Genomic DNA, 13,079 nt, shown 5'->3' with positions numbered 1-13,079 from the left:
CTGATCTAGATTGGCAGAAGGGCGCAGTCGTGCAAAGCCTGGACAACTCGAAGCATCAGTGAGGACAGTGTTACCTAGCCTGCAGTTAAAGCTGTGAAAGCATGAAAAACGGTTTAATTTAGCAAAACTTCTTTGTGTTAATCACATACATCGTATCAATCCTTCCAAGGCACAAGTATTTCTTTGTGAAGAAATCTATTTTACATACAATGGGAGGCACCTGCAAGCAGGTGAAGTCCTTTAAAAGGTCTTACTATCCTTGAGTCATACTTTAACAAACAGCTTGCCAGAAGACAACAGGAACAAGCAATAATAGTGTGAAATGGTTTACACTCAGTGTCAGTGGGACAGAGTAAGAATACCGAGATTGAGTAGCACATGACTGAAAATAATCTGCTCTAACATGCTCTAACAATCAAGGCCCTGCAACAATGCATAGTGTTCAGCATTTTAACAAGTAATAGGCATGATTTGGAGCTACTGTAAAAGCTTTTTGAAAGTGTCATTGGTCCATGGTCTGGATTGATGCCATCCTCAAGTAGGGATTTAAATGGATCACTCTCAGTGTCAAAATTATTACAAAGTATATATATTAAGTTAGTTCTGCTTATAAAAGGTAACACTCAGATGAGTGTTTAAGCAGCACCAGACAACAGTGAGCTTTGTCTTGTTGCAAGATAATTTAAATTTATATCAATAGATGCCTGATAATGAGAACTGAACCAGGAAGGCCCTGTATGGTTTTGTTTTCCTGCATATTGTCAAAAACGGCCCTCTCTAATGGTTTATACTTATGTCCACTCTATCAATTTAGTCTTTGGCAGAATAATAGAGGGCAGGATGGAAAAACATACCCTTGAATAAAAAAATCCCATGCACTAGGCAGCAGTTTTCTCTGCTTTTGTGCTACTTCCATTTCAAGAAAATATAATTCTAAAAACCTGTAATGATGGTGACTCAACTGCCTCTCCAGGTGACTTATGCAGTAACTTAATTCTCCTCAATGTGTTTTCTGTTCGTATCTCACCTGGATGGCTTTTCATTTCAGTTTTTGACCATGAACTCCTATGCTCCACAGAAAGCAGGCATTATTATCCTCCTTGAAGACTCTGAACTAGTACTGCAATGTTAACATATGATTTCCATCCATCACTTGTCACATCCTCAAACAGGGATTATGACAATTAATTATAAATAATGAGAAATCCTGATACATCACACCTCGTTATAAATAAAAAATGAACTTTCTCTTGGGTTGTTCTCTCTCTGGGACCAGACTGGGATGTTCTGACTGCATCTTTAACTGTCTTGTCTTGCTCTTTAGAAGTCCTGTCAAAGGTCTCCTGAAGGTCTTGCTTATGAGGCCATTCCTATTCCCCTTATATATAGCCTTTTGCTATTACATATTCTTTTGTTATTATATATCCTCTTCCCCTGCTGATAGAGACAAGTTCACGCTTGTCTTTCTTTGAATATTCTTTCCACTGAGATTCTCAATTTCCTTTGCAACACTCCTTTCTCTGATGAGTATGCTAATTTTCCCCTTTTTGCCTTCCTCGGGAATTTTGCAAATTCCTGATTCGTATCACAACTTGCCTCTACTTCTTTAGTTACAAAAAATTCCGCAATCATATTTTCATTTAGAGAAACAGATTCACAATAATAAAGTGCAAATGAAGTACAATTTCAGGCAGTTTCTGCTACACTTAATGGGCACTATATACAGAGTTTCTACATGTGACAGGCTTTGGCACTTAAAAATGGTAGTGTTTCATTGTAAAAGCTTGTGCAACAGCACTACCTGTCCTTTCTCATGCAGTGTTAGTAGCAGGGTGTCTTTTTAAATTACTAGAACTGACTACAAAAATTTCAATGTTCCTTTAAAACGGGGTTTCTTACATCAGGCATTTAAGGTCATGGACTTACTCGTACACAGTCGTCCATCCATTTTCATCGCTTTTGGTTGCTAGAAGCCCTGTGTTTCCAGGATATGTCATGAGAGCCAGGTTGTAGCCTTGGGCATAAACTCTTTTCAGAACCCCATTGCTGCTTATTGTCAGCCAGTACACCTGGCCCCCTGGCACCACGACCCACAGGGGCAGCCCGCTCGTGTCTCTGCGGATGTGAACCGAATTCCCATTGCTGCTGGTGATGGTGCCAATATCCCCTTCCCCGCTGTAGGTGAAATTGTAAATGTAGTCCCTCGTTATGAGGTTCAGCGTGTGCAGGTGGGTGCCGTTGATGGTGAACTGATATAGTTCTTGGTCCGCTGGCGACGCAATCTCATACATATTCGTGTCACTGAGGTGAGCCTTGTTTCGGCTGACTGCACGGATGCGAACATTGCCAAGGTCTGCTACGTACAGCGTGTCATCAGGAGAGACTGCTAGAGAAGAAGGTGCTTTCAACTTTGCATCTTTGGCATATCCACCATCACCTGGAGGAGAAATGGTAATTTTAGTAATCTGTAATGTCCATATTTAAGCTGAGCCCCTAAACCTGACACACTGCTTCTCCTCAGTATCATTTACAGGTCAATAAAACAATATCTTCTTCCGACTAATTAAATCCCTATTATCTGAGGTTGGTGCAATTCTAAATTAGCCTCAATGAAGACAAACAAGAATATAAATTATCTAATTTACAACGGTTTTGCTAAGGCCAAAACCCTGCTGCTCAGGAAAGCTTTAATGGCAAAATTGTGAAAGAAAAAATCATGACAACTGATGTTTCATTCTCTACTTTTTGTCTGTTGGCATGTTGTTAAAGTAGAATCATGTTATAAATAAAACAAAGAGAAAATAAAACCCAGTAATTCAACTAAAATGACGCTGAAGGAAAGATTAGTTTATACTTATTAAAAACTCAACACAGAGGAAAACAACACAAGAACAATAGACAAAAAGCGCCTTGAGAAACAACCCCTTCCAATATAATTTGATAATTTATTTGGTTTGTGTATTTCAGGGTTTGAGGAGGATATTTGCATTATCATGGGCTGTATATGCATATCAAAATGACTTTACATGAGCAGGATTTTCTGTAACTAGGAAGAAAGCATATTAAACCTCACTCTTAAGAGAAAAATACATTAGTGTTTGTATTGCTCCACTTCTCCTGCCTGAGAAACAAAATTTGCTGAAGAGTTTGAGCACACTCTGTTCTTCCTTGGAGATGGATAAATTAGCTGATCTTTCTGCCAAGCTGACCCTGCCTTTCACCAACAATCATTAGATTTGCCAGTTTTTAATTTTTCAGCACTGAGGGTAGTTACCCTCAACAGGAACCCTGAACCGGATTCTTTTCAGCACTGGTCTCCTATAGCCATAACTGAAGCTGGCAGCACTTGGCAATGCACATGAGGCTTTGATTATCATTACAATGCTGGGTCAGCAACCCACCTTCTCTGGAAGACCATTTACATTTTTTTCTCTCCATTCTTGACATACTTAATGTTTTCTTGTCAGTAATTAACCTTTTACTTGAAATGAGAGGCTTAAGAATTATGATGACATTATGGTGCTGAACACAGTGGTTCTTAGAGATGACAAGATGACAACATACTGCACACCTCTGTATATGGGAATGCTGTCCTTTGTCCCATTATGAAATATGTTTTTATGGAAAAAAAAAAAAAAAGCCACAATTTGTTTTGATGCATGCAGGGGAGAGGAGCTGCGCTGCTGAGCACGTCTGGTGATGCAGTGTGGGTCTGGCACTGGCTGTTCCATTTTAAAACACACAACGAAGAAGGAATTCTTAACTTTATGTGTTTGCATCATTTTGCTGGTTGTGCAGTGTGACACAAGAGATGAGAAGGGATAAGCTAGTGTTTTTCACTTGATGTGAAACACCTTGGTACTCAGTGAGAAGGACTGCTTGATCCAGTAGTATTTAGGTGCAATCTGTACTGGGGCCAGTACCATCTTCAGCATGGGCAAACATAGCTGGCACAGAAAGGCAGGCTTGGAGCTAATTTTGAATTGTGTAAGCTCTGTATCAAAAGAGGAAAAGCTAAGACCACCCCGAGGTTCCTCCATTGCCAACTGGAAGACTCATGTCTCTGAATCCAACGGATTAAATCCACAAAGAGCTGCTGATAACATTTCTGGCTTTCCAAGGAAAATGAATTATTGCTCGTCTCTCCTTCCCCTCGTCACTTTGCTAATCTGCAGCTGTGCCAGGGGTTCTCAACAGATAAGAGACAGGAAATAACTAGCATCTCCTTACCTGAAAAACAGTCACAATTAGGATCAATCTTGCAGTCGCAATCCGATGGGGCTCCAGCGATTATAGAGATCTCACCGTTGGTTGTGACCTGTTGTATACGGTTGATCTTTCTTTCATCTGTTTCTGCAATGTAGAGTATGCCGCTGTGAGACACGGCGATCGCCCTGGCTGACTCCAGGGTCGAATGGATGGCCACCTTGCTGACGATGAAGTGGTCAATGCCTGGCACCTGGCAGTGAATGGGGCGTCCTGCAATAATTCGCACACGCCTGTTCTCAGAGATCTGCAGGACAATGTTGTTGTCCAGGACATACAGTGAATTGTCTAGAGGGTTCACTGTGAGGTCTGTTGGCCACTCTAACCGCACCTGGGAAAAAAAAATTAAGGGGAAGGCAGGGAAAAAAAGAGAAAAAAAGAATGATTACCACAGTAAGGCAGTTTCATTCAACCATCTTTGATCACCATGTCATCAAGGCACTCGGTGGATTCACCCAGCACCGCTTCTCTAGTATGTACCTTTAATTGGGTTTGGCAGAAGAAGTTTCAACAAGCATACTCTTTTCTGAGGTCCAGCTCCAGTGCGGAACAAAACTTGATTTGAAAAGTAATTTAGCACCCTCTGAGAGGTATTTGCACAAGTCCATTAACGTGGGAATTTTATTATACCTATGCGGTCATGCAAATAAAAACACACACTTCATGTCATGCAACATCAGCCGGAAAATTTTCCAGGTCTGAATGTTATTGTTTCAAGGTTGCAGTCAACACTGGCAGAGTGGAAAACAGTTAGAGGCTGTCAATGTCCTAACACTTTAATTGACTGTTAGTACAAAAGGAAAATGACATACCAGAAGAGTACGACATAGTTCCACGATTTATTTACTAAGCAAGAAATGTTAATGACTTATATGCCATAAGAAATATAAGCTTGTTAATAATAAACCAATATATCATGCTTCACATGATACAGTAGCCAAGCCATAATTATTTATAATGATTTTGCTTTGTGAATTCAGTATTTCAGTCATGGATTAAATAAATTCTTCACACTTAAGGTTAGCTTTTTGCCTTTTTCCATGCAGGTGAGAGTGCCAACCAAGCAAAGTTTCCAAACAACGCTGGAGGAAATACTAGAAGAATGACCTCACTCATCTGATACCTGTTGCATCAGGATCTGGAGGAATTAAACATGCTCCCAATTAAAGGTGGGGCTTCCTGTCAACCGGAAAGACAACCAGTATGTAGGCTGCTAATTGTAGCATGTACTGGCCAGAGCTTCAAACTCCTCCTGTTGGGAAAGCTCAATAGGCAGTGTAGGATTGCTGAACTGGGAAACAACAACAGAATAGACTGGTCCCCCTTGCCAGCTAATGGCCAGTGGAGGTTTTGGACTGCAGCTTGTCTACGGAAAGGTCAGAGAACAACTGAGCCACCGAGATTGCAAGACAGCCTATTTTTGTCGTCCGTCTCAGGACGCTTTGCTTGTTATCTTTCGTGAAGAGATGGCTGCTTTTATCTGAGTGGAATTTTTCTGGACTAAATATTTCCATCATCAGAAAAGAATAAATATCAGGCTAAAGTGTAACGGTTTTATATGCTTTATGTCACAGAAGCTTCTATTATTTAATTTACTGATTTTGTTGCTGGTTTTGCTCATTTTTCCACTGTGCTAATTAAAAGATCTATGAATCTAGAGACCACAGATGCTAATACAATGCTCAGCACTGAGGAATAACATATGGTGGAGTGTGTGGCCATCGCAAGCCACCTGCTTGCCTGGGGTCAGCTCAGGAACCGGGCTGGAGTCCAAGTCTCTCCCCGTCTCAAGCATCAGTATTTCCTGAATAATCTCGTTTCCAGAAGTACATTGCTGGTTTGATAATTGATGTTTTAATAAAGTGAGTGCATTGTGGCTGCCGTGTCTCATCCTGCGTGGTTACGTGGTGCACCACACAATTATGAAGGCTCATGGAGTAATCGAATTACTCCTTGTGCCCAGTCCATTTTACTAGACAGCATAATAACTGGCATTAAAACTAATGCTGTTGGGTTCAAGATCTCTTCTGAACCAGGTGGTAGAGTCCTTCCAAAGGATGATAAATGTGGTGAAACAGTTGGAAACAGATTCCTCCCAAAAGGTGCTGATTTCTGGGCATGTGTGAAATTGCCCGCATTTCACCTGCTGCTCTAGGGCTGGTTTACACAGTGCTTCAACTGGGAGTTCACTGGTACACCAAATACAACTCTTTTGTTAGCATTAAAATCTCTACAAGGCTCTCTTCAGGGAACTTGGAAAAAACCATATTTGCAATGTACCTTTAATGCAGAACATTTGATGGGAAACAGACACCTTCAACTTCAGTGGCCTCCTTCATAGATCGCTCTGCTGTAAAAATAATCTTTGATTAACCGTAACTAGATTATTAGTGATAAAAACTTTGGGCTGAAACTCCCTATTTTTTCCATAACGACTCTGCATAGCACCTGCCATGTTGTAATAGCTGGTTTTCCTTTGTGGACCAGCCACACTGCCTTTGCCCAGTGAATAATTTGAATTCCTCCCACTGTGAAGCTATGCCTGGTGTCTTGCAGATAAACAGGGACTGGTTTGGGCCAAAACAACTTACTCTCTTGTTGATTTAAGGCTGATTTGGTTTATTGAGATAGAATAAACTTTTATGCAGCTGTCCATTTCACTTGCAGCAATGTGCCTAAAGCTTAGTCTTAACAGCTGTTAACTGCAAGCACATTTGCTTTCATACCGATCACATCTGTAAATCTAGCTGCATTATGGTAAAAATAAATAAAATTTTAGTTGGGAACATCTAAACAATTTTGATTACTACACCAGAACTGTTGCCTAGCTCGCTGCTCTGCAAAGCTAACAGAAGGTATGGCTACAGCTTCTCCTTCCTGGGTTTAAAGTGGTCATGGATGTATTAATGGTTTAATCCCAGGCGAAATATTAAAGCTAGCATGTACCTGTCTGGAGATTGCAGCATAAAAACCAGCTGCTGCTCACAGCAAGCTTACGCTAGTGCAACTGGAGGGGAAAAAAAGGTGAAATAGCCCAATTAAAATCAAACATACACACAAGCCCAAACCCCTGAGCATTCCTAATCGAAGAAGAATTTCACAGATTTAGAAAAAATCTGCACTGTTCTTGCCAGGATGAGGCTTCATGGCGTCTTAAACTGGTGCAAGCTGGGGCTGCTGCAGTCCCACCCCATCCCTTCTCCCAGTGCAGCCCCAGCAGCAAGGCCAGTGTTTATGTGCTCCTACAGAGAACAGGTTCAGGATGGTTTGCTGGCTAAAAACTAATCATCTAAATCAGCTTAAGCTGAAGTGTAACTGCACCCTCAGGTTCACTGTTATCTTGAAAAGTCACCGGTTGTTTCTTTTCTTTTAAAGCAAGCTGCTCTCTGGCAGGTTTCTGTGACCAAACCATCAGTTGTGCTTCATTCAAAGCCAATAAACATATTACAGAGAAGCACTTCAATTCTCATCTGATACGACTGTGCCTATTAAAAGGTTTTTCCAGACAAAACCTCAGTTAGGATTAGAATATTAAATCAGTTAATATACTTTTTAATTTGAAGCAGTACTTCACAAGCCACTGTAAAAAGTCCTCTCCCATATATGTATATTTTTCTTATAACTCAAAATCGGGCCAACTGCAAGTGTTTTTTCTTGAATTTAATGGGTTCTTTTTTTGAGCAGTGTACAGAAATGGCATTGCTGATTATCCCATTATAAACAAACAGACAAGGTTTGTTCAGTAGCAGTCAGTACCTCACACTCTTCCACAGACTGAAATTTTCAGGTGACAATTCTGGTTAGGTTCACGGAAGACTGAGTATATGCAATGGAAATCACTGCTGAAACAAGTGAACCCTTGAGCAATGAGACCTTTTGCATATAAGTATTAACATGTCAACTTTTCTGGGAATTCAGCATTTAACTGTCAACATAAAGGCTCCAGCTATATCTAATAATCAATCTCTCGTTTGAGAAGTGCAAAATTAACACCTACTGGTCTGGCTTTCTAATACATCTTTTCATGTCAAGTGTTCTGGAAAACAGAAAGTGCACTAAGGTGGCTTCAGTTTAAATGAATTTTCACTGGGAGGTCTACATTTAGGTAGTTAAATAGCTCTCAGACCCAAATGGTATTTTTTGTGTTTGTTTCTTTCTTGCAAAATACACATGTGCTTGTATAACTTTCTATCTACCTACCTATTTGGTTTTGAAATATTTAAATATTTTTCCCACAGCTAAGCTTACAACTAAATAAATAACATGAGATTTTTGCAAAGTAGCACTGATAGGGGAGCCTGCACTCACATACTTCTTAAACATAGACGCCTGCACATGTACACACATTTAAGTGTTAGTTTGTGAAGAATACTGTTTCACTTTTTGTTTTGACCATATGGCTAAAACTTTCTGCACATTTTGCATGACACTTTATGGCTGTGGCATTTTTGGTACTATTTTAAACAAATCAGATCAAATTCAACCGTTCATATCAAAGTAAGAAAAGTAAAGAGAGAAAAATCTATCCCTGTCTTCAGATGCCGATTTCAAGAGCTTAACTGTTTGGTTGCGGGGGTAAATTTCACTGGGATAAGTTTCATTTATCATGGATTAAAAGAAGCTGCATAAATCCCTAAAAAGGCTTCACCATTGCTTTGATTTCTTGCCACGCATTGCTTGTATATTTTGATTCAATTTCATGTAGTAGCATGAAATTCATGCCAAAATTTTTCTGATAGTCCTGACTGATGGATTACTTCCTATCTGTACTGCTTAGCTTCAAGCACTTCTGTTTATGCTACCTTTCCCTTTATTCAGCTCTACGATATGCATTTGCAGAACTGATCATAGCCTCTTCCATATTTCTCTTTTGCTTCTAACTTCCTTTTTTCACAGAACCCTAGTATGGTTTGGGTTGGAAGGGACATTAAAGATCATCTAGTTCCAATCCCCCTGCCATGGGTAGGGACACCTTCCACTAGACCAGGTTGCTCATCTTCTTTTATTTATACTCACTTCAGCTGTTTTTTCCAGGGCAAACCCTTTTACTCACCACAATGTCCTTTTAAATAGCATTTTTCTCTCTTCCTGCTCAAACCCTTCTTTCACCTTCCTTCTGGGAGAGAAACGGCTCTGAGGAAGGACTCACACAGGTGGTCCATTAGGAGTGAGTGTGTAGTTTACAAGGCAGAAGGAGACTGGTTCTGCTTCCCTGAACTTTTTACAGGATGTCTCACTACATATATTTTTCTCTATTTTCTCACAGTTGACAACCATGGATATTTTTTCATCATTTTCTGTCAGTGTGCTCTCACTTCTGGGCTCTTTCGTTTGTTGACACTGACACTGTCAGGTCCTCTCAGCAGCTTAGCTTCTTTCTTAATGGCACACAGAGACACAATTCAGCTCCTGCGGTCTGACACCAGGGAACCCTTCCCCACGGTGGGATTACAGCCTCCTCCCACGCTGGAGGAGCCTTTGTTTCTCATGCCCCTGATGCTGCATATTGTAAAATTCAGAATTATACAGTTCAGCTGTAGCAGTCCCTGCTCTAAACTTCACAAATGTTGCTCTCTCTGCATTCATCGTTCCCCAGTGAAAAACCCAAATAAATGAGTTTTGCAGCCTAACGACTGCTGTTTTCTACCCTGGGCTGAGAAAGCAGCTGTGGCACATTTTCCTATGCAGCTCAGAGGTCTGAGGCCACCACTTCTCCAGGATCACGGCTTGGGTAGTCTCCCTGCCAACATGCCTTTGCCGTCAATTATTTCCAGTGGATGAGGGACCCAGCACAGGAACGTGAAGGCAAGGCACCACTTCAACAGTTTTCACTGCTTGTCTTCACTTCACTTGCAACAAGATTCGCTGTGCTCTCACCTTCCAGCTCTCTTCTTGTTTCATAATTTCTTTCTTTTTTATGATTTTTTCTGCTTCACAACTTCAAAGACCGTATCTTGGGTCTACTAAATCGATAGAAAAAGTTGATTTCTATGGAGACAGGTTTCACACCGTCTTTATTTAATAATAGAGGGAATATTATCCAGAATCACATAAGCCCATTGACTATGAAAATCAATGGGACTTAGATTCCTAAGCCATTTAAGTCTGTTTAAACATGGTACCCATGGTTTATACAGGCTATAAAAGATATACTTTGTTAAGTGCCCAGAAGGAATTTACAAAGTATTTCAACCAGACTGGTACCTCTGAGAGGAGAAATCTTAGACTCTTCAATTAAAATATCTCAAAATAGACCATGAATTTGAATCTAACCCAAACGCGTCTCCAGTGCTGGAGTGGGAATAGATGTCCTCCAAACATACTGTTAATTTGCATGGCCAAAAGGAGGGAGAGGGACCAGGCGGAAATCTAGCTAACAACAGGACTGTTTCCATTTTGCCTCACTTTCTAACTTGCGTTTCCAGGTCCCGGTGCTTGTCAGACAAGACAGCACAAAAGTAAGGTTGCATAAATCTTAATAAATCTCTCACTAGTCTTGGCCTCATCTTTCCATTTCGGGCTCAGAAGTTCTGGATACAGAAAGCCAGTGTGTTGCCAATGAAGAAAAAGTGGGAGGAAGATCTTGAAAAGCTTTAATTGAGACAGTAACTAAAAGCGGTATGAGAACAGTGAGAGGCTAGAGCTAGTACATTACGGTGTCTTTTGCTTCCAATAACTACTGAGGTTCATAAAAGCATCTGGCCTAAAAACTGAGAGGAAGAGAGGATACATTTCCAAAACTGAAAAAAGTGAAAAAAGCAAAAGCCCCTGCCTTTGAGCAACACCAGCCACTGTGAAGATATCACCCAAATACTCTGACTCTGTCCCGAATCCTGAATCAAACTCAAAATTAAAATTAAAATTAAATTCTTGAAATTAAAACTTCCTACAGATTTGTGCCCAGGAAACTGTCTGTCTCTCCAGGATCATGATCTCTGACAACAGCACCGCTCCTCAGGGCAGTGTTCCTTTGACCCCAGGGCTGGGCAGAAAGTGAGACCAGGGGAAGCAAAGGATGAGGAGCCACTGCCAGGAGGCTTCCAGTTGGGCGCGTGGGAGCCACAGCTGCCTCCTCAGCCAGATCAGGGCTGCAAAACACATCCTGCAAGGATTGGAACAAATCCTAAATCTACAGCTTTCACAAGAAAATGCAAACTCAGTTCTGTGGTTTATGCTTTCCCTTAAGAGTTACACCATTAAACTCACAAACACAACTTCTGCAAGTGAAAGAAAGAAGGATGGGGAAAATAGATATTCTGCAATTCACGTTTACGGCAGGGCATCTTCTATGGCAAATTCCTACAACGATACACAATTCAAGAGTAATAGCTTTTTTTAATCCATTGTAAGAATGAACTAATTCTTTACTAAACTGTAGCAGAGAGTTAAAGCAAAGCAACTATTAAAAAGTTTGATTTTTATCTTTAAATTATACTTTTTTTTTTCACATGGATATAAAAATTCTAGGCAGAAAAAGCAACTGAAGTAATTTGAGTCCTTTTACCGAAATTAGCACAAGATTAATTGCTATCACGACATGATTTTCTGCAACTCATTTTTCATAAGTATTTACACAATAGATATTTCAACTGAGCAAAATGAATGTAATCTAACTAGCTGTCATGCTGCATTGAAAGCAAACACATACTGCTGTTAGACTTCAAAGAGCTAATAAAAAAAATAGGCGTCTTGCATTTTGCAGAACAAACAAGACAGCTGCATTCCATACAGCAATCCTTCTATGTGAGTATTTACATTGATTATATACTCGCAAGAAAACGTACTGGGGAGTGTTTGATTCTGGTCTGAGACTGTAAGCAGGCACTCTGCTTTAAATTTCTGTCAGCTAAGGGCATTGGTTACTGCTGTGATGCATATTTGGATATGTATTATCAGACTGTGCCAGAAAAGCTTACAAGGATACAGTTTAGGACTAATGTTTTTTTAAGCAAAAATCAAGAAAGACCACTCAACAAAAGAACATATCTCAAGCCTGGGATGGATACAACCTGGATGCAAAAGGAGAGGCACTTGGTTTTGTTGTCTTCCAAAAAGGCTCTAGACAAAGATTTTAAAAGTGCATCTGAAATTAGGTTTCCAACAGGTTCCTAGTCACACAGCTAAAGTTTTTGATTTTCAGTAGCTGACCTCAAGATCTAGAAAGGCATAGAAATGCTCCAGACCTAGAGGGGGTCAGGAAAGCTCTACAAAACCTCTTGCAAAACAAACAAAAAAAGATGTGGGAGATGAGGATGTGCAGGAGACCCTAGATGGGGGTCTCTGGAAAGGGACCCATAAGGGTGCTGGATCTAGAAAAGCCTGCCGAGCTAGAAAGGGCTGCAGAAGGGCTTCAGAGAAGTGCTAGGCAGGCTCTGAGAAAAATCTCTAAAAGGCTTCCAAACCATCCCAGGAAAAAGATCTAGTGAGTCTCTAGACATGCTCCAGAAGCTATGGATGTGTCATCCCTCCTTCCCCCTCCCCTGCTCCAAAAAGCTCGAGATCTAGAAAGGCCCCAGATCTACAAAGGTGCTAGATGTCTTCAGAAAGGCTCTTGATATCTCTAGCAAAGTATAGATTTCAGGCTTTTAGCCATTTCTAGATCTAGAAAGCAACAGGAATCTCTAGACACTGCTAGATCTGGAAATGTCCTTTTAAAACCTCTTCTTTTCTTTATTCCTTCAAACCAAATCCAAAAAGGCTGAAGCAAATAGCATAGCACAAGTTATAAATCCTTCTGGCTGGATAGGAGCATACAAAAATCATTACACAATGAAATGAGTTCCTTAGGACTAGGCTACTTATACCAAGTTTCA

The 13,079-nt window shown here is 40.5% G+C and overlaps 1 protein-coding gene across 5 annotated transcripts in view; it reads right to left on the bottom strand.

Moving 5' to 3' along the window:
• The window catches only part of TENM1 (teneurin transmembrane protein 1), a 252,225-nt gene that overhangs the window by 21,734 nt on the left and 217,412 nt on the right, over positions 1-13,079 (bottom strand). For all 5 annotated transcript variants that reach the window (XM_075053993.1, XM_075053994.1, XM_075053995.1 and 2 more), the window contains 2 exons: positions 4,231-4,597; positions 1,927-2,437 (listed from right to left, as the gene is read on the bottom strand). In XM_075053993.1, the coding sequence (XP_074910094.1) occupies positions 1,927-2,437; positions 4,231-4,597 (878 nt within the window). The remainder of the gene's footprint in view (positions 1-1,926; positions 2,438-4,230; positions 4,598-13,079) is intronic.

Source organism: Buteo buteo, chromosome 22, assembly GCF_964188355.1.
Source record: "Buteo buteo chromosome 22, bButBut1.hap1.1, whole genome shotgun sequence".
NCBI lineage: Eukaryota > Metazoa > Chordata > Aves > Accipitriformes > Accipitridae > Buteo > Buteo buteo.
This window is presented reverse-complemented; position numbering and strand designations above follow the sequence as displayed.